Raw genomic sequence first — 22,768 nt, 5'->3', positions numbered from 1 at the left:
TCACGCAAGTGTCAGGATGGAGGAGCTGGACTTACTGTTGACTGCCTGATCACAAGGGACTGTCAGTTTCACATCTGGTGGAATTTGTGATTTTATTATATTTAAGATTGCCAGTACAATTTTTCAAGAACATGCTAGCAACTCTGTGAGGCTGTAGTGCTTACTGTAAAAACAAAAGTAAATTTAAAAACAATGTTTTGTTTGCAAATATGTAATGGGTAATGTTTACAGTGTTCACTGTCTTAGCTTAGCGTATTAACATGGTATTATTTGCTGATAGGCAATATAATGTGCCTAAATGAGCAGACATTTTAACATGACATGGTAGGAAAAGTAGAAAACAGAATCTACGGCCATGCTACTAGGTCTGTGAGGCTAATGCTCATTTTAAATAAAAACAAACTAAATGATCGATAATACCCGCGACCCTGTACACAGGATAAGCGGTTGACGATGGATGGATGGATGGATTATCGATAAGATTGATATTTAGCAGTATAAAAATGCTAGTGGTTGATAAGGTAGTGGTTGTGAAGCTAACATGCTCACAATGATGATGCTTACATGCTAGTGTTTAGCAGGTAACGTTTACGATCGTCACTTTCTTTACTTTTTGTAAAAATGTTAACATTTGCTGACATGGGAATCTAGCCTTAGGCACAAACTATAGTCACATACAAACTTAAATTTGACCTGATTTAGGTGCTTGGGTGAAATGTCAAGGGACCATTGAAGTTAATGCAATTCATCATGTGAGGAAAATGAATGCACGTCAGCAAATGCCTATGTCAATCAAAGTTATCATTATAAGCTTTAATTTGATAAACTATGAACAGTTATTTTAGGTGGCACCAAGATACAGTGTTTATGTAATATTGGTGACAGGTGGTGCATCACATGTTAAAAGCTCCTGTTAGCTGTCCGTAAATTGAAACTCAATGGTACCTGAGTGTCTACATATTGAAAAAATAAAACATGTTTTTCCTACCACAAAGGTAACTAAACTGGAGAAACAACTATGACTTTGTTGGTTCACATGTAAGCCTATTGGCTCTTCATCTTTCCCTTTTTTAGCTTTACCTCTTTTTTTAACATGTTGTGTCTGAAATTGTCTTTATGATTTTTTATTTTATATTCAAACAATGTCTCTCTCTCTTTTCACTAGAACCTCCGTAAAATGGAGCATGAGTCATCAGTGGAGCCTGGCCACGACCTGAATGACCTACAGAATGCTGACTGGGTAGGCATTTAGACTCTTGACCTATGACCTCCAACAACTGATCATTTCTTCTGATGAACGTCTAACTCACCAAAAAGCACAGGGGGTTTCTTATCAAAGATTTTCCACAATTGCATGTTCACATAAAGAAATCTTTATGACTGCATGTTACACTCTAAATAGGCAGTGATTAAAGAGCTTCTCAGGAACCATGTTGAGATGGATAGAACCACTGCCCTTGATGAACCCTCCTTATTTTGTGTGCACAGAGAGGTCAGAGCATAGAGGATTGTTATTTTCATATTCAAAGGGTCATATTATTTTCTACTTCCCCTTTCTCATGTTGCCCTTTGCGTCCTCCCATCAGGCTCGATTCTGGGTTCAGGTGATGAGGGACCTGCGTGATGGAGTCAAGCTGAAGAAGGTGCAGGAGCGGCAGTACAACCCTCTGCCCATCGAGTACCAGCTCACTCCCTATGAGATGCTCATGGACGACATCAGGTCCAAACGATACAAACTGCGCAAAGTCATGGTCAGTGTCCAATTTGGACCACATGTAGCCCCATGTGTGCCACCGGCTTGCTGTACTTCTGCTATACAATTGTTCCAATCCCATGGGAAATTGCTTGGAAAAGCTTGCAACACTGTTGTGTAATAAGTCTATGCTGGGACGCTGCTCTTTTGGATACCAGTGTAGTGCTTGATTTGACTGTTGGTCGGAGGTTTTACAGACTAAACTGTTAATCTATTAAAAGTAAAAATTTTGATGAATAATGGAAATAATCATTGGTTGCAGCATTGCTAACGGTCCTGGATTTGGATGTCCTGCAATAAGCATTTTTACATGTTATTAAACTTCATGATCTTTTCTATAAACTTCTGAAACAAGCAGGATTTGTGAGCTAGATTTACATGAGTGATTTCAAGATAGTTAAGGAATCAAGCCATTTCTGTCTTCATGTCAGTGTTTACTTTTTTGCTCTGTTTTTATCTGTTCTGTTGTTTCAGGTAAATGGAGACGTCCCGCCCAAGTTAAAGAAGAGCGCTCATGAAGTCATCCTGGAGTTCATCAGATCGAGACCACCTCTCAACCCCGTAAGTTCAACTTAACAACCCATCCTTGTGCAGCCTATGAAAACTTGTGTTAATTAGAAAAGACCAGTGGACTGTCTTCAAATGAAGAAAGATTTTTACCTTTCATCTCCCCGTCGTGTGGATCCTGACCCTGAAGTTGGGAAGAAGCTGATTTGATGTACCTAACACCAGAGACATCATGATTATTAATTGATAAAAATAGATGTCACCATACTTGAAGATGTATGGTGCAAAAGCAAACTGTTTTAGAGCTTCTCTGCACTGTGAATTCAGGGAAATGCTGCATTCATCAGTTCTGTACTGATATAAATCATACTGCAATACTCGCAAGCGCTGTTTCAGCAGGATGCTGAACTCTACATAACAGTCAGTCACGGGAGATATGAGATATAAACAGGCTGCCAGCTATAACCCTGTTTGTTTCAGGCAGTTGTTGTACTTCACTATACTTACACTCTGTCATTGCGCTAGGTGTCAGCTCGTAAGCTGAAGCCACAGACTCAGCCTCCTCCAACACTGCATGAGCGGATCCTGGAGGAAATCAAAGCAGAGAGGAAACTTCGACCTGTGTCACCTGGTGAGGTCCGCAGGGGAAGGCTGGGTAAGGAAACTCACCGCTTCTTTGTACCTGCTGCATTTATTTTTATACCTTTGTTGCGCACACACACAGTGTGCACACTCTCATGCACATGAAAACATACTTCAGTCTGAAATGTGTTTTTTAAGGTGAAGTATGGAGCTGATGCTTGCAACTTCAGGACATCATGTGCTAATCAAACAAATTCAAATGAGAGATGTGTAGTAACTTTATTATTTTGACCTATGTTTTACTTCCTTTTACAATTTACAACACTATTATTTGTGCCTCTGCTCTTTGCTGTTGTAGCTAATGCTGCCTAACCTTTCATGTTTGTGTTGCAACTAATTCCTATTATTGTTTTGTTGACTACATTGCAATATAGTGGAAGTTGTTCATGAATAATGATGCTAAGTGTCTGCAATTGCATTAACACAACAATGCTAAAACCACTACTGTTTCTGAATGTCAGTAATCTCTTACCATTGGCTATGGCTTATTTGAAATCCTATTATCTCCCATCATGAAAAAGGTTATACTTCAGTGATCTAAAACTAGACAATAAGCATGCTATACCCCTGCCTTTCTTGCCAAATACAAGCAGATTACATCCGTTAATGTATTATACTCTCTATAAGTCCTGCTTTAGCTTACCTCCTAATCACAAGCAATAACCATCCGATGCCATGACTGTTTCTCGTTGCAGTAATTCGGCCACTTAGCATGTCTTTCAGTTTTGATGCGTCAGGTAAAGTCTACTTCCCTGCTTACCTGGCTTTTTATCTCTTTCTGTTTCCCACCTTGTTGTGGCTGCTCATCTGCTCTATCAGATCACACTGCACACACATCAGACTTTTTGTATCAGCCCACTGCACACACATTTCATGTCATGCTTCAGTGGTTGGTGATGGTTGGCTGTGGTCTGTGGAGGTGAAACATGGTGATGTGGGACACTGGTCAGTAGGAGGACACTGTTGAGAGCAAACAGATGAGTGACGCATTGACCGGCAGTACAAACACAGTTCTATAGTCAGGGCACAGCAACCACCGAGGACACTGAGGTAATGTCCTTTGAGTTTTTATTAAGGAATTTGGGGGTATTAGCAAATTAAACATAACATTCGTTTGCAGCTTATATATATTTCAATTTGACTACTTTTAGCATTTAGTTCATCTTGGAAAAATGTAAATATAATTTAATTGAACAATAACAAATAAAAATAGTTTTGAAAACTGCATGAAGAGACTGCAGAGTAGCTTAGCTAATTACCACACATATGTGTTTTGGATGACGATTTTTATCATATTTATCATCTCAGTAACTACAACAATAGGCTGGCTGCACACCAACATTTGATTGAGAGTTTGCGAAAACTACTACAAAGAAGTCGAGATAAATTGCTGAAAGTGAGGATAAATGAACTTAGGAACAACCGAATGAAGGGACTTGGACTCAGTATTTCTAAAACCCTGCAACCATAGAAATGAATCAATTACTCTTTGTTGAAAGTTACATCCCTTCACAAACTGGTTGTAGTTCTATGGTTTGCGTGATATTATCCATTGTTTTAAAATGTAAATGCCAAATGTAATGCTATAAAACAGTATCCCAATCTCATGACAGTATGAGATGCAATTAAAAACCACAGAATTTTATTTATGCAGGATTCAGGTCACATTTACTTACATGTCATATTTTTCCTCCCTTTTGAATCTTCTTCCCTGGGAAAAATAAAGAAGAAAATGGTTGTTATGATGATGACTGATGATGAGTAACATGGCATGTACACAACTCGCAGCCTGTGGTTTTTGACACGAGGGAATCCTAACTTCCCATTAGCATCTGGCTGTCCTAAAGAGAAAGATTAAACCTAGCTCTGGCTGATTGGAACAGATCAGATCGCCTAACAGCGGATTGGGATATTTTAAGGGCTTTACTGTTCTTGGTGCCCTCTATGATGATACTGAATTAATGACCAGTGACGGTTTAAATGATGTAACATTATCCTGCTGAGTTTTATTTATTCTATGTCATTGTTTGTTCTTTTATTTTTGTTTAATACTTATGAGTAGAGCCAATGTGAAATTCTGAAGAGTGAGTTGTGAAATGACATTATTGTGGCACTTCAAATCCTGGTCAGAACAGTACAGCTCATACAGTCTGTTTTACCTACAGCTCCTGTCAAATAAAAGCCCAGGATTATCTCACTCCTGAAAAATGTCCCTGGTTGTTGCTGCTGAGCCCCCAGGTCACGCCAAGTGTCACCTTTGCTAAGTAAATCATCTGTCAAATATACTGCTGTTATGTGAATCTTAAGTAGAAGTGTGTGCAGCCACCCATCTAATCAAGGAATGAGAAGGAGCAGCCAAAAGAGTTACCACCACCTCTGTGTCTTCAAAAATCAACTCCATACACAAGAGTCTTTCATGTGCCACGATGACTTTGCAGAATTTAATCAGGGAACAGATGGATCAGTGTGCAGCCTCATGCTCCAGCACTGGACAGGATATACGTTCTCCCAGTAGTGGTATGTGTTTAGCATTAAATGCATATGACCAGCTTTATGCTATATACAGTTTTGATTGAGGTGATAAGATAATACTGCTGAGGCAGGCAAATCAGAATAATGCTGCGCTCCACTTTCCTTCTCTTGAAACCAGTGTCTCTCATCACACAACAAGCTTTATCACCTCACGCTTACTCATTCATGCTGTCCGATAATCTGTGTGCGTCTTCGAACTCCCCTCTATAATGGATCATTCCCACGCGGAGTGAGCAGTTTGATTCCTCCTTTGGTCCATATTTCACGGGGAGATGGTACAGACCCGCTGACACTTGCATGAACATGATTAAGGTTTAAATCAGGAACAAGAAGATACTGTTTTAGGGATAAATCCATTTCACAAGATATATCATGCACTTCTGGGTCCATTTTGTTGTTTCGTGGTGTTTTTCCTCATAACTGGCAACATGGAGATGGTGTGTCCTACTGACATGTTTATAATGCATAAACAATTTATGGAATAGCTTGAAATTTTGGAAAAATACACTTGCCAAGAGTTAGATGGGAAAATCGACACCACTCTCATGCCTTTGAAGGAAATATGAAGATAAAACCAGAAGAATCAGAATCAGAATCAGAATTCGGTTTATTGCCAGGTACATTTTTTCACACGAGGAATTTGCCTTGGTATTAATGGTGCTTACAGTATACATGAATATAAATATAAATATAAATATATAAAAAGTAAGGCGATCCAATAAATGCACAAGTATACAAAAATGACAATAATGCTATAATACAATGCTGACAAGTATGTGCAAAAGTTCACAACGTGAGCATAAAACACAGTTGAGGGTTGTTAAGTGTGGCGTCAGGAGTGTGTATGAGTGTGTGTGTGTTTGGGGAGGGGGTCAACGAGAGTCAGTGACAGTGGGGACCCCGGCCTTGTTGAGGAAGCCCACTGTATATATATATATATATAACTAGCCTAATATAACTTTAGGGCTGACCCCGAATAGTAGAAGAATCGAAGCTTTGCTGGGCGGAGCCTGATCCGACTGTCAATCTCACAGTCGAAGCTTAGCAGCGAATCATCATGCCATTTTGGCGATATGGGGTGTCAACGTCTGATTTTACAAAGATCTGCCATTTTTCTGCCAATAAGTTTATATACAGCCTATTACAATATACATTTCAACGTTTAATGCTGTAAATAAATATGTAAAAAGAAAAACACTTTCAATAAATGTTTTTGAAGTGTGTGAATAAATCCAAAATTGTAACCCTTACCCTGGTCGTCAGTGCGCATGTGTAAGCGTAGCGTGAATGTGTGCAGTAGCAGTGGAGGAACACTTGCTGAAGAGACCGAGCCCCAGCTTCACTGGTGTTGTGCTGAGTTGTCCGCACCTCGCGGGACTTTCAGATAATTTATCACCGTTGATGAACCACACAAACAATATGTTATCGTAGACCCGCGAGGAACCGCGACGTGCATGCAGTTGTCAGCAACAGTAACGTTAATGCACGTAAAACTCTTCACAAGACCGGTGAAGGACCCCCCCCACCCCCCACCTGCAATCGCTGCGCACAAAAACACACACATGATTAGACTATCAGTTGACTATAGGCAGGACTCAACGATTCTGATTCGTAAATCCTAAATCGGGGAGAGCCCTAAAATTCTTACAACACTTTACTCCCCGTAAAACCACATTTCTTTTTCTGTAGAGATTAAACTATCAAGATACAATAAGTTAATTAGGGAGCTTTAGATGTGCTGTTAAGAAGATTTTTTTTGATGTTGGACATCTAATTTTCAGCAAGAATAGTTTCCCCCCAAAAGTTTACTTCTTTTAAAACAAAAACATTTTCAGCTCAAACATGAATGCATAATATTTGAGTTTTGATGTCTTTCAGGAAAACCCCAAAATTGGCAGACAAATGTAACCATCAACACTAGCCTGAAACCAAAACGATATGCAGCAATAAGACATGTAGAATTTTAACACAGCTGTGTGACTGTATACATAATCACACTGTATAGCTATTTATAGGCTCATGTAACCACCTTTGATTGAAAGCAACACCTTGGCCTCAGTTAAAAAGCATGAACAAACCAAGTCGAGGTAGGGGGGGGTCCACCAAAGAAGTGAAAATTAGCCACATTTAACCACACAGAAATGCAATGTCTGCATTCATCATGATATATTTTTGGGATCTAACAGCACAGACATACCAAACGGTGGAATATTCATATAGCTATCATAATGAAGGAAGTGTCCCCTTTTAGGTTTTGGCAAAACTCGCAGTATGCCACAGGATTTGTTCCGTTCTGGATTAGGTAAAGTATGAGCACTGCTGTGGTTTGGAAGGCCTCCCTTAACCTAATGCCCTTGTCTGTCTACCTCCCTGGCTGTAAGCTAATATCTCCTCTATTTAAATATTTGAATACTGAAGCGTAGTCAAGACACAAGTACAGTGTACAATTATGGCTAGTTTGTTTGTGTAGTAAAGTCTAAAACCTGGTGATGTAGTCTCTTAGGAATCTTAGATTGTAGAAAGACAATTAGTTGTAGTCCGGCAGCAGAAATAGAGCTCCTGTTCAGACAATCAGCTCATGTGGAGGTTTTTCCCACAAAAAAGAGAAGAGATTGAATGGAGACAAGAAAGAGGTTTCAGGGCCACCATAGATCCTTTCAGCTGCAGCTCTTTATCTGTCTTTTGCAGCACTCCCTTGTCTTTTCTTCTCACACTCCCTCCCGCTTTTCAACCATTTTGTACTCCTAGAAACCAAAGTTAGAGTCAGGCAGCTTGGTTTGTGTTTGGTTTCCATGAATTGTTTTCTATCTTTGGTACTAACAACTCCTCTCTTAGTGCAGAATGATCTTGTTAGTCAATTGGGGCATTTGGTTTCAAGGACTCAGATCCCCCAAAAATACACTGTGGAGGCTGTCGGGTGAGAGAATCCCATTTAGCTCAGATTAAAAAATATTTCATTAAAGATGCATCTCTGCTTTGTGTGTAACACCAGCCTGCTCCTCAGACCAACTTAACTCACCCTTCCTGACCTCTTAAACCTTGGGATGGATCTCAAACTTCAATCCTCTGTACAGGATTCATTGCATCTTTTCAGCTTACCTCCTTTTAAAACACGCTGTGATTTGCAGTTTGCCCTGAGATAGAATAAAAGAATAACACATGATGCAAGGGATCAGATGAGGAAGTGTTTTGAGAGTCATCTCAAGTGATTTTTCTCCTTCTGTCTGAATGACTCTCTCTTATATGTGGCTCTGTGCAGATGAGTTTAGTCCATACATGGGCAGGAGGGTGTCCAGCTCTCTGTCTCTGACCAATGGATCAGCATCTCCCAGAGAAGAACCCTCCGGATCTCAGTCTGCACCTCAGAGGAAGAGGCTCCTGAAGGCTCCCAGCCTCGCCGAGCTGGACAGCTCTGACTCTGATGTCAGTATGAGTTTGTGTGTTTGTGCGCTTGTATGTTTGGCATGGATGTTTAGAAATGACACCTGTCATGTGCCGAGCAAATATTAATTGAAGTGTTTTTATATTCCGTTCATTCAGGATGAGATCGTTGGCCGCAAATCAGCCAGCAGCTCCAGCGTAGCTACATCTGTGATGGATGATACATCCCCAGAGTCTGTGCTTGGGAAGAAAAGTGAGTCAGGAATCACTTCTACACCCCTGTCACAGCCCACTCGCCTCCTCAGCTAAATTGTGATCGATGAGTTTAAATCTTACAGCCTTGTCTGCCACTTTCTTTTATTGTTGCTGTTTATAATCAGATGTTCTTAAGCCCTGAATTAACCAATCAATGAAATCTTTCCGGTTAAGATGCGTCCTTCTCTCTCGTTTACCTCTCTTTCCTCTATGAACACCAGCCCCACCCATGTTTCTGCCCATCTCCTCCACACCCCAGCCGGAGAGGCGTCGGACCCCCCAGAGGAGACACTCCATCGAGAAGGAAACCCCGACCAATGTCCGACAGTTTCAGCCGCCCTCCAAACAGAGCTCCAAGTCTCTGGTGAGTCAGACATCTATACTGTGTATCCCCAGCAGATGAAATGTATCATGAAAAAATACATAAGCCACATAAAAAGGGCCGTGAAAGTATTTATTTTGGTTTCATTATTTTTCAACTGTAAGAGCAGTAACAATTAACAAACAACAAAAAGTACAACAGCATTTGAGCATATTACTGTGGACTCTCTCCTATCTATCCTGTCCAGTAACTTAATGAGGAAAATGGGGAATGGGGGAGGGAAAGCAATCGTTTAGATCGTTACAGAGAAGCAATTGAGAAGCGATTGAAACTAAACACTCACTGTCATCTCTCTTATCCTTTTATTTGCGTGACATGTGTCATGTTACTGAATTTCTTCTATCGCATAAACCACTGTGTATGCTGCAGGAACCCTTCTCTTCCTCTGCCACACACACACCTTCACCTTCTCTCGTTCAGGTTGGGATGATAGCTTCATATCGTCCCTGGATCCCCCTCCTCCACCTCCTCCGCCCTTCTCCCTCCACTCTCCACCCTTTGCGGAGTGCCCACCCTATCGAGGCGTTTGTGTTGGGGTTGATGAAGGCAGTTTTTGCACTGTGCAGGGGCATTTACGTCAGAGGAAGAGTGTCAGACAAGGTTTGCCAGTCTCCCTCAGTCCGTCTTGGGATAATAACCATAGCTGCCCATCCTCTCCTAATACTTGCTGCTTCTCTAGAGATCATTCACCTATAGAGCAGGCTGCTGCCATCATAGACTGAGGGCTGCTTTTTATCTGCGGTGTGATCATACAGCTTATGAGCAATATAATTTATTTAAAAATCATTCAGTTCAATGCTTTGGATAACATTTTAACACTCAAGCACAAGTAGGTAGCTGCAGCTAAAATTCATTTAAGTCTGCTCTAGTGTTGATCAAATTATTTGTTTGTGGGACGCATTTACAATAAAATGTCTGATTTACATTTACATTTACTCATTTGGCAGACGCTTTTATCCAAAGCGACTTACATTTGTGAAACAACATACAAACATCAACAAAGCATCAAATACAGCACGAGATCTACAACTGACAATACATACTAGTAAGAGCAGCAATAAATACTAGTAAGAGCTAATAGCACATATCGCATCAATGGGGTAAATACCTAGGGAAAGACATAAGAGTTAACAAAAAAGTGCAATCAATAAAAGACAATTGTAAGGGGATAGAAGAAGAAGAGCACAGGAAGTGTATGTTAGAGGTTAGGAGTTAGAGGTGACTTCTTGAAGTTAGAGAGGGACGCCACTGAGTGTAGCGGCAAAGAAGGAACGTAAACTTGTATAATGGAGTTTAGGTAGATGGGTGCAAACTCAGTAGTCACTGTATATGCAAGTATTAGTGACTTGAATCTGATTCTGGAGGCCACGGGGAGCCAGTGGAGGTCAGACAGTAATGGAGTGACATGAGTCATTTTTGGGTTGATCAAAAACCAGACGCACTGCTGCGTTCTGAACCATTTGTAGGGGTTTCACTGCACAAGCTGGAAGACCTGCGAGCGAGACTTGTGTTCCTAAAACTTTTTGTAGCTACTAGACCACAAAATACGTGAAAATACCAAAATTACCCTTTTTTAAAAATTATTTCTGAAGAGGAAAACCCCCTGTTTTTTAGTTGTCTGATACTTCCTCCCTTCCTTGCCTCTGGTTTGGTCACAAAGCAGCATACTGTAGCTGTCAGGAGTCATGAGATCAGCAGCAGTTATAGTGCATTACCTTGTTCTACAGCAGTCAGTCAGTGACTCATGATGTGTGACTGTTAAAAATGCCTTCAACAGTATGCCATGACAAGCAAACAAAAACACCATTAAGATTACATTAATACTTTTTCAACCAAACATGAAGTGAACAAGTTCAGAATAATGATCACACATGGCAAGGTAAAACTCAAGTTAGTATGTGGATGCGGCAAAAGCTTTATTTCACAAACCATTTTGACTGGGCTCATTTGTTACATTTTGTGTCTATTTAATTAGAGCTGGACAAATAACAAATCGGACTAACTGCAACCGTGTATGTTGGCCATTAGGTAAATACGAAATAGCAGTACAGAAATGCCAAGCTGATAAAAATATTACTGTAACATTGCAGTGGGAGTTTACCTGAGTTTCCAGCATGTTGTGTCAAGATGTGTCCGTCTGTCTATAGTTGCTGTCACACTTTTTTCCCGGGAGTATTGTGCCAATATGCCGGCAGCCGCGCTGTATCAGCCGGGCTGTTGGTAGAAACAGAGCCGGAACATGTCTGTTTGTTTCCGTAATGATTGTGGGATCTCTGTATTCGGATAATGCTCGCTAGTGAGTTCGAGCCGAGCACGCGTACGAGCACACACGGTTGCAATCTTAAAACCGCACCGCTAGTGGCCACTGAAAACTACATATTGCCCCTTTAAGATAATTTTGAAAGAGTGTCGTTGTTACATAGTTTGTCCAAAGCACTAACAAGCAAAATTTTACACTGTTAAATGTCCTGTTCAGTAAACATGGTCACATTTCTCTAAAAAAAAAAAATTAAGGGCTCTTTGTCAAAATTTTGTGTGAATGTAAAAAAATTAGTATATAATATATAAGCCCATATATCATCATCCTTCTTTTAGAACTGTCCAGTATTGTTCTGGCTCTTATCTTATTTTAGTTTTGGCTGTTTGTGATTGTGTAGATAAAAACTAAATGTTTTGAAATCTGATTTTCTATACCTCTCTGACAATGAGCTTCCACCCCCTGTGTGATGTCTTCATTTTATGTTGCATGAATTCACAACAAATGATTCAAACTGACTCCATGTTACGGTTAGTGGTGGTGTGGAGGCAGGTTGGAGGACCCAAACGCAGGACACAAGGCAGAGGAGGAACAGTCGAATGGAGTTTAATACAAACTAAAGGCGAGCACACTTACAGACAGACATGAGGCTAACGAGGGAGGCAGAGAGACAGCAGGAAAACAGAGATGCAGGCAGGCACAACGGGGGGTAACAGAGAACACTTAGACAAGCAGACATGGGTGAATAACCAAGAATGCACAAGTACGGGCTAAACAGAACCAGTAAATGAACAAGGGAATACACAAGACAAAACCGGGAACACAAGACCAGGAGTAAACACAAAAGATATTAACTAATGTACAGGACTAGGAACTAACTGAACAAGACTACACAGAGAAACACAGAACCTAAAACAGACTTAAACAGGAAAGACATGAACACAAAAACCACACTCCTAACACTCCAATGTAACAATACCTTTTGCTTCGAGATGTAGTGTTGGTTTCATCAATGCCAATGTTGGCAGGTGGTTCAGCAGGAGGGGTCAGAGGAGAAGGTGGAGGAGTCTGGTTCTGGACTGGTTGTTCCACTCGTTTAGCCTGGCTGGTTGACAAACCTTCCTGGATGGCAGTGATGGCAGGGGTCTCTATTAAAGTTTGTTTTTTCATTTCATTGCAGTAGTAAGGTGTTAACTAAGACATCAAGGCCTTATAAATGAAAACATGAGCATATAGTATATCTCCATAATCCAGTTTAAGAAATGTTATGTACAAGGACATATTATGTTAAAAATTTGCTTTCCTTTAAAACTAAGCCCCCAAAACATTTAATTATTACATTAAACCACTTGCTAATTTTCTCTGGAAGTGTGTGATCCACCTCCTGTCAATCACAATGCAGTCGTACCAACATATACACCAAAGCACAATGCTTCCACCTGTCACAGTCCATCAACCGAAACAAAATCAACACAATTATTGCTTTAATTTTTTACAGTTTTCCAAATGTTTGGACATCATTTGTGTCTGGATATTTACTCACATACTCACAAAAAACATATTGTCTAACACAATAAATAAGTGTACTGTACATAACTACAAAAAATATGAAATGAGAGGAGAAACGACTCAAATCACATTTGAATGGTGCTTCAAGGCAATCATTGCCCAGTTTGGGTCCCTGCACTGCTGCTGGAGTCATGTCTTCCCATCTCACCAGCTGTTTACGCATCATGAGCCCACTCTGAAGCTGCCTTTTTCTTCAGTGAACAACATTTTTAAGGACCCAAATGTAGTCTGGACCCACACAGGCTGCTCTGAGAAGTGCAGACAGATGGCTGTTTGTGGACTGAATGATAAACACTGAGTCCTGTGTTTTGGATCTGCTGTTGCCAGGGTCACTCACTGTGTGTATGTGTGTGTGTCTGTGTGTCTGTGTGTGTGTGTGTGTTGTTATAGGAGGAGTTTTGTTTCCCTGTGGAGTGTCTGTCTCTGACAGTGGAGGAGGTGATGCACATCAGACAGGTGCTGGTTAAGGCAGAGCTGGAGAAGTTCCAGCAGTACAAAGACATCTACAACGCTATGAAGAAGGGAAAGGTAACTTCTTCTTTTATGACACACATTACTTGTATCATCTACAGTGTAAAACAACAACAACAGCTGTAACATCCTTTATGAATGAGTAGGCCTGTATCTTTCCCTGACTTCCCTATGAGGAAAATAGCATGCAGATCTTTTCCAACTGAAAAGTTCCAACAGATTACATTTGGTCAAATTCTTGATGTTTACATTTGTTTCTTTTAATTCTAACATCTTATTCATCTGTTTTTTGCAGCTTTGCTTCTGTTGTCGAACTAAAAGGTTCTCCTTTTTCACCTGGTCGTACCTCTGCCAGTTTTGCAAAAAGTAAAACCACTCACATGATTATCTTCATCTTTTGCATTTTAAATCTATTCAGAAGGAAGTGTGACTGTTTTCATTCATCACTTCCCCTGTTTTTTTCTCTCCTTTCTCCTTGCAGGCCTGTTTGTTCACAGTGCTGCAAAAAGGTAAGTCAAATAGTCCAGTCAGTTGCCTGTGCAGCACGAGATCCTGCGAGATTTGTTCTTATCAGTCAGCTGACAGGAAAGTGGGGCCATTCAAAAAGCTGAACTTTAAGTCAGTTAAAAGTATCATAGCAACCAAATTGTATTGCTGATGATGTATTTCCTGTTTTGCATCATTACAATGTTTCAAGATGCTCACCAAAGTAGTTTAACTGAGATTTTAAATCCGTACATTCATAATAGCGTACAGAAATCTGAAATCTGACAGACTTATGCTCCTTCTTCCCTCTCTAACAGATGCGACTGCCGTCCAAACCTTATTCCAGCTTGCCCATCTATTCCATTGGCTCGACCAACACTCTCCCCAGGCAGAGGGTAAGTGCTATGACTGCTGTAGGACAAGGACTCTCTGTGGCTGGAGACCCGAGACCGTCAACAGTGGGAGAGTCCACGGCGCCTCCAACTTTGAAAGGAGCAACAACAGGAGCATCTAAAGGAGCTGGAAAAGCCCCAGGAGCAGCAGCCGCTGCTGCTAAATCTGAGAAATCCTCCAGCAGCCTGCAGCGTCACGGCATTCAGAAGACCATGTCCAAGTAAGAGCTATGAGCACAAATATTCAGTCTGTCAAGAGTGCATGATATGTCCTGATATAATACAGGTTCTCCTGTAGAGAGTTTGTATGATATTGGTACAGTGGCTTCTAAGATAAAAACACATATTATCTAAGAGTGAAAGTACATACATTATAAGAAATTACGTCTGAAAACACATTTGCTCATAATCACAAAATGCAGAAAATACTAAAACACAAACATCATAGTGGCTGCTGCTTGGGTACAATCTGTTCTCCTCACCTATATCCAGTGTGTATCTTTGGACGATGTGCACAGTCCTGCGACATCTAGTGGCTGAAAAGTATTGTGGCTGTAGCAAGTAAAAGACAGGAGTAAAGTCTTTATTTATTCATTTATTGTATCAACTAATTATAAGAAATGTAATACTCATAACACAACAACTTAATTAATTATGCAAATTAGCTTCCCGGCTAAATGCATGCTTGTAACGTTAAAGTTAGCAGGTTATGACATAATATTTACCGTTTATCATGCTGTCATATATGCACGATAACTCAAATTTAATGGCGATCTGTCCAACAACAGCAACAACCAAGTCAATTAAAGGTTTGATGCCTCCAAATTATTGAAAAAGAAAAACATATTTTCTTAACTACCCCTAGGGGTATATGCAGATAATTTTGGTTTTATCTGCACAGCTTTTGAGATTTCCCTCTCTAAGACTGATACCTCCTCCCCATTGCAATGGTGGTGAATTCCATATCTCTCTCCAGAAACAGTGTCCTTGTTACTCTTAAAAGTATAAAAAGTACTTGTAAAAATATTAAACTATATAAAATAATAAAACAATACACAGGGTGGCAACACCTCAAAAACTGAACAAATTAAATGTAAGTAATACAGATGACTAGATACCACTACAGGTTAGTTGAAAAATATGTTTTTCTGTAATTAGGGTGAAGCGTCCCTTGTTTATGACCACCCACATACTTGACCACGTTCCCTGGATAATTTGGACAATTAGAGTCAATCAAACTGTAATACCAATTCATGCCAAGCTGTCCTCCTGTTTCTGTTCAATGTAGGCTTTCAAAGCATGGCTCCTTAAAGTCCCATGAAGAGCTGGAGCTACCCCCGGAGCTGACGGAAGACTGGGCCACCATGGAGGTGTGTGTAGACTGCAAGAAGTTCATCACTGACATTATCGCCTCCAGCAAGCACAGCCTGTCATTGGCCACCAAAAGAGCTCGCCTAAAACGCAAGACCCAATCCTTCTACCTGTCCTCCCCTAAAGGAAGGGAGGAGTACCGGCCCTCTGAACGAACAATCAAAGAGATCTAAATATCACTCTGGCTGCTTACGGCTCCAATGGCACAATTATAAAGACTCAACACTGGATGTGATCCTACTGTACATGTACACTTCAATCTGATAAAGCTGTCAGAATGGCTGATCTGAAGCTCAGTGGTGGACAGTGTGGTTTTTGTTGCTCTGTCCTGATCATTGTGTACAGCTCCTTCAGACAGCAGCATACTATAGATCTGCCAACCTTTTTTTTACTTACCATATCATGAATGACCCTTTAATATCTGGCCACAGTGTTTGAGTAAAGATACAAAAACTGTTGTGATGACAAATTGCTCAAAGTGGAATGACTTTCCTCCCCTCTGATGGCACAACAGCATGGTCCAACCCAACTCACATTAAGATCAATAAGCACAAGAAGGATCCATGTTTGTTTGACTTCCTCAGGCACAGGCACTGCAGAAGACACAGGGCCTGCAGAGAGATCATGTTGTAAACTGAGAGTGTCACATTCAAGAATATATGGAATATTGAACAGTACATTTTGTATGGTTTTTAATTTAGTTGGGTTTTTTTTAATGTGTGTACAGTAAATGATTGTTCGATGAAAAGTCACGCTCTGTTTTTGATTAGCAGTTTTATTTTTGCTGATGATGAGACTTTCCCACACGTTCAACTTTACTAAACATACAAGCAATTCGTTTTTTGCATCATATTTAGAAATCATCTGCATCATTATGCATATTTAGTGCCAAATAATAACTTGTTGATGATCTACATGCCACCCAAAGAAAAAAATATCCTCTGATGTATGTTTGAAGCAGTCTTGCAACATAATTATTTAACAAACTTTAAAGCCCATGAAAACATGATTTTAAATCTCACTATAACCTTCATTATGCATTAAATAAGCACAGAAGCAGTCCTGCTTCGTCAGGACTCTGTGGGCATGATTTGATCCGATTTGATTGACAGTGATGTGACAATCAAGCAATTTTAGTATTGCATTACCATAATGTAAGGGAACTTGTAAGAGACAGATTAAAAAAACGTTGTTCATAACTTCAGTTTAAGAGGCTGAAATATGGGTTCAAAAAACGCTCAAAAAATGCTAGAGCCTACATTTACCATGATGCAACACCTACGCATCTTTTGTAAACCATTCCTAACTGCTAAATACCCACACCTTTCAACCTCCACGGCCCGAGTTGGTAACAAACCATACATTTGATCATCAATCGATAAAATATAATCAAACGTAAAATGATAATTTTCCTTCTGAGCCACAGAAGACGCTCGACGAGAGTTTTCATTGTTGTCACAGGCTCAGTAATACTCATAATGAGTAAACTGATCTTCATGTTCTGTGAAGTGCCCCTATTAACAAACACCCCCACAATTGCTAATTGAAACAAAGCTAAATACTAATTTCTCCAGGGAAGTACATGATATCTGCCTGTTTCCAACTGAGACTCGCCCTCAAACCAGTGAGAAGAGCACATGTGAAACAGAAAATACAGTAAGAAGCAGATTAAAAACATGATTTTAAAGGGCCTTTAAAGCACATTTCTTAACCATACATTTATACCATATGTTCATTTGCAACTACATTTTAACTTAAACAGATTCAGGCATAGAAACATCATTACCTGCAGTATCATGTGTTGCAGGACCGCCTTTTAATAATAATAATAATTTACAGGAAATATCTGCATATCTTTGCATTTTTAAATATTCCTTTGCATTGATAAATATGTTGTATGTATTATCCTCCTTTGCTTATCTTTACATTAAGTACCTGTGTAAAGATTAGTCATAATAAAAACACCTCATGTTAATGTTTTTGTACAGATGTAGTTGATGAGTTCACTGTACAGGCAGCAAAAAAATAGCATACTGTCTTGCTGTTCAACACACACTGTAAGTCTTAATATAATGCCTTTATGATTTCCCTCCATCTTTCAGTCTCACTGGCGGGGAGAAATACCTGACTTGTGGCCTGGATGTCCATTTGATTCTTCATCACATTCCTTGTCTTCCTCCTTAACATATTTCTGCCTTAAAAATTGCCTTTTATGATCACACACATGTTGAACAGTCATCTACTGTAACTGTACATACCTTGTTTCTGATGGTTTGTTTGTAGATCTGCTCTGTTTTGCCTTGATGGTATCTTGACAGTGGGACTGCTGTAGATCTGTGTCTCTGAGAGGGAAACTACCCAGTATAGTGTGTTCAGGGGAGGAGTGGGAAGTCCACAGAAGAAACCTCACAGTGTGACAGCATCATGCATGTACTATGGTGTAGCTTGTACCTTCAGTCTGTATTACCTTCAAGCTGTAACTCCTTGCAGAGAGTGCAACAAATGATGACTACAACAATAAAGTGTAATGCAATACCTGATCAACATATCTTCTTTGTGTTGTAATCAAAAATAATGCAAAAACATGTTTAATCTGTGTCTTGGAATGGCTCCTAGTGTCTCTCCAGGCAGATCAGGATGGTGATAGGAAGTCTCCAATCAGGGCTGGATCCAGAATCTCACAGCCTGAGACACAGGAGTGCTCCTATAGACAATCTCAATCTAACATTATTGGAGACCCCTCCAATGACAACGGGGGTCCAAAAGGAATCTAATGGAGAAGCTGGCTGACTGTAAATGAACTGGGGAGCAATGGAGGTCTGCAGACAGTATCCAGTCCAAACTCTCATGCTTGAGACAACAAACATGAAAAACAGCCTGATGGGACCAGACTGGACACTGGAAAGTGTCTCAGAAACCGCCACGGCCTTTGTCCAGTACAGTACTGAGGTGTTTGTGTGATACCTAGAAATGAAATGCAATGTAGTATTGTAATGTAAAGAAATTTGAAAGATGTGGGCATTTACTAGACAGGGTCCAAAAAAAGATGCAATTGGTTGAGTTGCATTATGGGGCAGGTAGTATAGAATTTTTGGAGTTTGACCAAAGATTCAGAGTCCAAAGTCAGGACATCGCTGCCCTCTTGCTTTGTTTTTGACTATTCAATTTATAAAATCTGTTTTAGATGTGGCTCTAGATTGTCAAGTGACATCTGCAAAAAAAAAGATGTTGATTTGTAGTATGGAGTGTGGAGATATGTGAGGAGACCTTGTAGCTCAGTCGATGTAGTGAAGCTCAGTGGATAACATTAACTTGAAAAACGAGGCAGCAAAAGGTTGTTTGATTTATCAAACACGTGTCACTGATACATCATTAATTAGTTAATTAATTAATACTTGCCGGAATGGAGCCATGATTGATGTTATTAGTTACAACTGTCTCTTGTGAAAAATATCTAACTAACATCTAATTTTTTACCAATATAATATGTAAATGTAATATGACAGATTCTACACTAAAGTAAAATAGCAGGTAAAGTCTCACATACTGTGTCTTGTAGTTTCACATAAAGACATGTGATCTCTTGTATATTGTCTAGATCGCACTGGTGGCTGAACTTTTGAGGCTTCAGCAGAAAAAGCAGCTCCCATCTGAGGTGACTGCTAAAGATAGGACTGAGCTGCTGCTGAGAGTGCAGTGAGTTACTGACACACGCACACACAGTCCAGCACTTCACCAGTCCTTACCTCTGCTCCTGTCTCACCAATCTGTCTGTAATGAGGAAGAGAGGAACGCTGAAGATGAAACTTGTGTTTTCCTTCTGTTTGAAGCAGTGATCATGGTAGAACATAGGAAGTACTAGAGCTGCCACCTTAGTGTAGAGGAGCTGGGTGGAGGGCAGCCACCTTTCCTGTTGAGGTTGGCTGCAGAAGTTTTATGGGATCATCCACCCAGCGCTTCCTGAAGACCATGTGCACCTAGTTTGGTTTTCCATTATGGAAAAGTTGCTGCTTCCAGGTACTTTTTTTCGTATCACCTCCGTCGAGGTTCCAAGCGAGCTGAGGCGAAACTAAAATGTGACGTGAAAACACGGCAGACTAGGCCTACTGATTGGCCAGAGAGAATTGTCAGTGTTCACTGCGTCATCATTGCGCACGCCTGACAGAGGCCAGCAACAGAAAGTTTTATATTTTACAGTTTTCGTATGTAATTTCATCACTAAATCCACTTCGGAGAAGTTTTGAGGTGATAAATCAACTGTGTAGATTTCGAATATTGACAGTTTTACAAAAAATAATGGCAGAACAAAAATGTGCTTGAATGTTTTCGGTGGGAGGAAGCCTGGGGCAACCCGCGGGAGGGGCTCCCGAAGCCGGCCAGCCGCCCGCTCACAGAGCCCTTTGCTCCCACCGTCACACAGACCGCTGCAGCAACAACGGCAATATCGATAAGATCTTTCTAATAAATAAATAAAGTTGTGTGTGGGGCTTTTGTTGTTCAGACCTACAATGAACACAGATTTTAACAAGACAGTGAACCGTAAAACAACTCAAATATAAGACTGCAGCTACACTTGAGTTTAATGTTACCTGAGACAGTTTGAGCTCGACTTTCCTGCTATGAGACTGAGAGCTGAGAAGGAGAAGGAGGTCAAGCATCGCTCCAACCCTGGGAGTCAAACCGTCCTGTTCTGTCCCTGCTCCAGACAGACAGCCTGCAGATGCTGACGCTGATCCTCTCCTGCTTCAGCACTCTGAGGCCCTGGACATCATGAGATAACACTTCTCCCAGATGGAAACAGAACTGGCACAGATCAGAGAGCAGATGGACCAACAGCAGCCTACCTCTCCTACTGTCAGTGACTTCCACACCAAGAAAGAACAGGACTATTTCAACTCACAGCTGAGAGAGTTTCAACAAGAACTAGCTCGTCAGAGAAGACAGCTGGATCATCTAAGTGAGGAGATGAAGGAACTTAGGAAGGACAGAGACAACTGCAGAACTGAGTTGGCTATACTGAGAGAAGAGCTACAGGACAGGGACAGGCTCAGTCTACAAGCCAGACTGAACTCCACACAACCCCTTGTGCCCGCCTCTCAGATCCAGACCACATCCAGCCAAACTCTCACTACACCTGCTGAAGGACAACACAGCACTTTCCTCGAGGGGTTCCCACCCTTGCTAGGACCCTGAAGGATGTTACTCTTGGAAGGAGCCTCACCACCACTCCAAGGGGTAACCACACAACGCAGACCCCACGCAGACCTCCAGGACCTCCTAGACCTTCAAGACCATCCGGACCTCCACCATGCATCTACCCCCGGCTGTCAGAGAGGACAGCCAGGTCACCAAATCCACCGCGTCACCAACATCACAACCCACAGCCCACTTCACAGCCAACACAACACTGGCCTCTGATACCCAGCCAGAAAGCCCCCCCAGCCTGGAGGTCCTATACCCCGCCTCATCCTAACAGCAGAACCAAGACTACAGGAGCAGCAGCCTGTTGGATTGAACTGTGCTGCAGCGGTGAACTCTGGTGAACTCAAAGACATATTACACATGCTAAACCTGCTCTGCTCTTGCCTCATATAGCTTCATGATGGAAGAGCAGAGACCTCTTAGAGACATCACAATAATTCATAATTTAGCATATTGGGTATCATTTTAAACGAAAGGACAATTCTCAACAGTATTTCACACATGATACACTCTAAAATGTCACTCAAAGTTTAATATATTATTCATTTACCTACAATACTATTTTCCTCTTTTTACACTTTTTTTTCTTTTTGTTTGTTACTATTATTTTTTAATATCTAATTTATTATTATTATTATTAATTGTTTTTTAAGGTGTTTGTTTAATTTTTTAACGGATTACACTTGGAGATGAAATCGTTTACAATAACATGTTGGAACATTCAAGGTCTGAGATCATCAGTTTTTGGTTTAAAGAGCAGAAATCCAGATTTTAATACAGAGTTAAAAGACTCTGACATCATAGTTTTACAGGAGACATGGTGCAGATAAGAGGTTTCCACTGGTCGTCCTCAAGGCTACACTGAGATTAAAATACCATCAACAAATCATCCCACAATAACCCAAGGCAGAGATTCAGGAGGCATGATTATATGGTGTAAATCAGAACTGAGCCAGTCCATCACAGTTATTAAAAAAGAAGAATCTTATATATGGTTGAAAATTAACAAACAGATGATTTGTGCTGAGCAACATGTCTACATGTGTGCCATCTATATACCTCCATCAGAATCCCCCTACTACAACCCAGATATTTTCTCTATTCTTGAGGAGGAAGTTAACCATTATAAAACCATGGGAAATGTATTACTCTGTGGGGACTTGAACGCTTGAACAGGGGAAAGAGCTGACACTATGAACACCCAGGGAGACAAACACTTACCTGGAAGCACCTGCTGCCCCTTCCCTGAATGTCCTGCTAGAAAGAGCTTTGACAAGCTTACTAATACAAGCGGTATGCAGCTTTTACAGCTCTGCCATACACTGGGTCTGTACATAGTCAACAACAACAAATTAAGGTGGCAGGTGACAATTCAAAATATGAAAATATAAAGGAATATAATGCAGTAATCAGCAGCTTGTTACTATTTTTTTGCGTCTGGGGTGAAAGTAAACAGCAACAACAAGATGATTACATAATTTTTCCAATAATTTCTCAACACTTCTGCTCTTGTAGGTGCAGAATGAGAGATTCAGAAACCTGACGTACTGTTACTAAAACGACAGGTT

At 40.6% G+C, this 22,768-nt stretch overlaps 1 protein-coding gene across 6 annotated transcripts in view; it reads left to right on the top strand.

The window, feature by feature from the left end:
• Positions 1 to 18,538, top strand: part of spire1b (spire-type actin nucleation factor 1b) — a 42,562-nt gene extending 24,024 nt beyond the window's left edge. The window contains exons 5-18 of one of the 6 annotated variants that reach the window (XM_038712198.1): positions 1,166 to 1,240; positions 1,403 to 1,492; positions 1,587 to 1,751; positions 2,228 to 2,314; positions 2,786 to 2,915; positions 7,686 to 7,736; positions 8,694 to 8,857; positions 8,975 to 9,068; positions 9,292 to 9,434; positions 13,669 to 13,806; positions 14,045 to 14,115; positions 14,231 to 14,258; positions 14,553 to 14,848; positions 15,916 to 18,538. In XM_038712198.1, the coding sequence (XP_038568126.1) occupies positions 1,166 to 1,240; positions 1,403 to 1,492; positions 1,587 to 1,751; positions 2,228 to 2,314; positions 2,786 to 2,915; positions 7,686 to 7,736; positions 8,694 to 8,857; positions 8,975 to 9,068; positions 9,292 to 9,434; positions 13,669 to 13,806; positions 14,045 to 14,115; positions 14,231 to 14,258; positions 14,553 to 14,848; positions 15,916 to 16,171 (1,788 nt within the window). In that variant the 3' untranslated portion in view covers positions 16,172 to 18,538. Of the gene's footprint in view, positions 1 to 1,165; positions 1,241 to 1,402; positions 1,493 to 1,586; positions 1,752 to 2,227; positions 2,315 to 2,785; positions 2,916 to 3,597; positions 3,640 to 7,685; positions 7,737 to 8,693; positions 8,858 to 8,974; positions 9,069 to 9,291; positions 9,435 to 13,668; positions 13,807 to 14,044; positions 14,116 to 14,230; positions 14,259 to 14,552; positions 14,849 to 15,915 lie in introns of all 6 variants that reach the window. The other 5 variants (XM_038712199.1, XM_038712200.1, XM_038712201.1 and 2 more) reach the window with 5 other exon arrangements.
• The last annotated feature ends 4,230 nt before the right edge of the window (positions 18,539 to 22,768 follow it).

Source organism: Micropterus salmoides, unplaced genomic scaffold, assembly GCF_014851395.1.
Source record: "Micropterus salmoides isolate LMB-PRFRI ecotype aquatic unplaced genomic scaffold, ASM1485139v1 Ms_hic_scaffold_11, whole genome shotgun sequence".
Lineage (NCBI taxonomy): Eukaryota > Metazoa > Chordata > Actinopteri > Centrarchiformes > Centrarchidae > Micropterus > Micropterus salmoides.
Note: the sequence above shows the minus strand (reverse complement) of the source record. Positions and strands in the feature narration are given on the sequence as shown.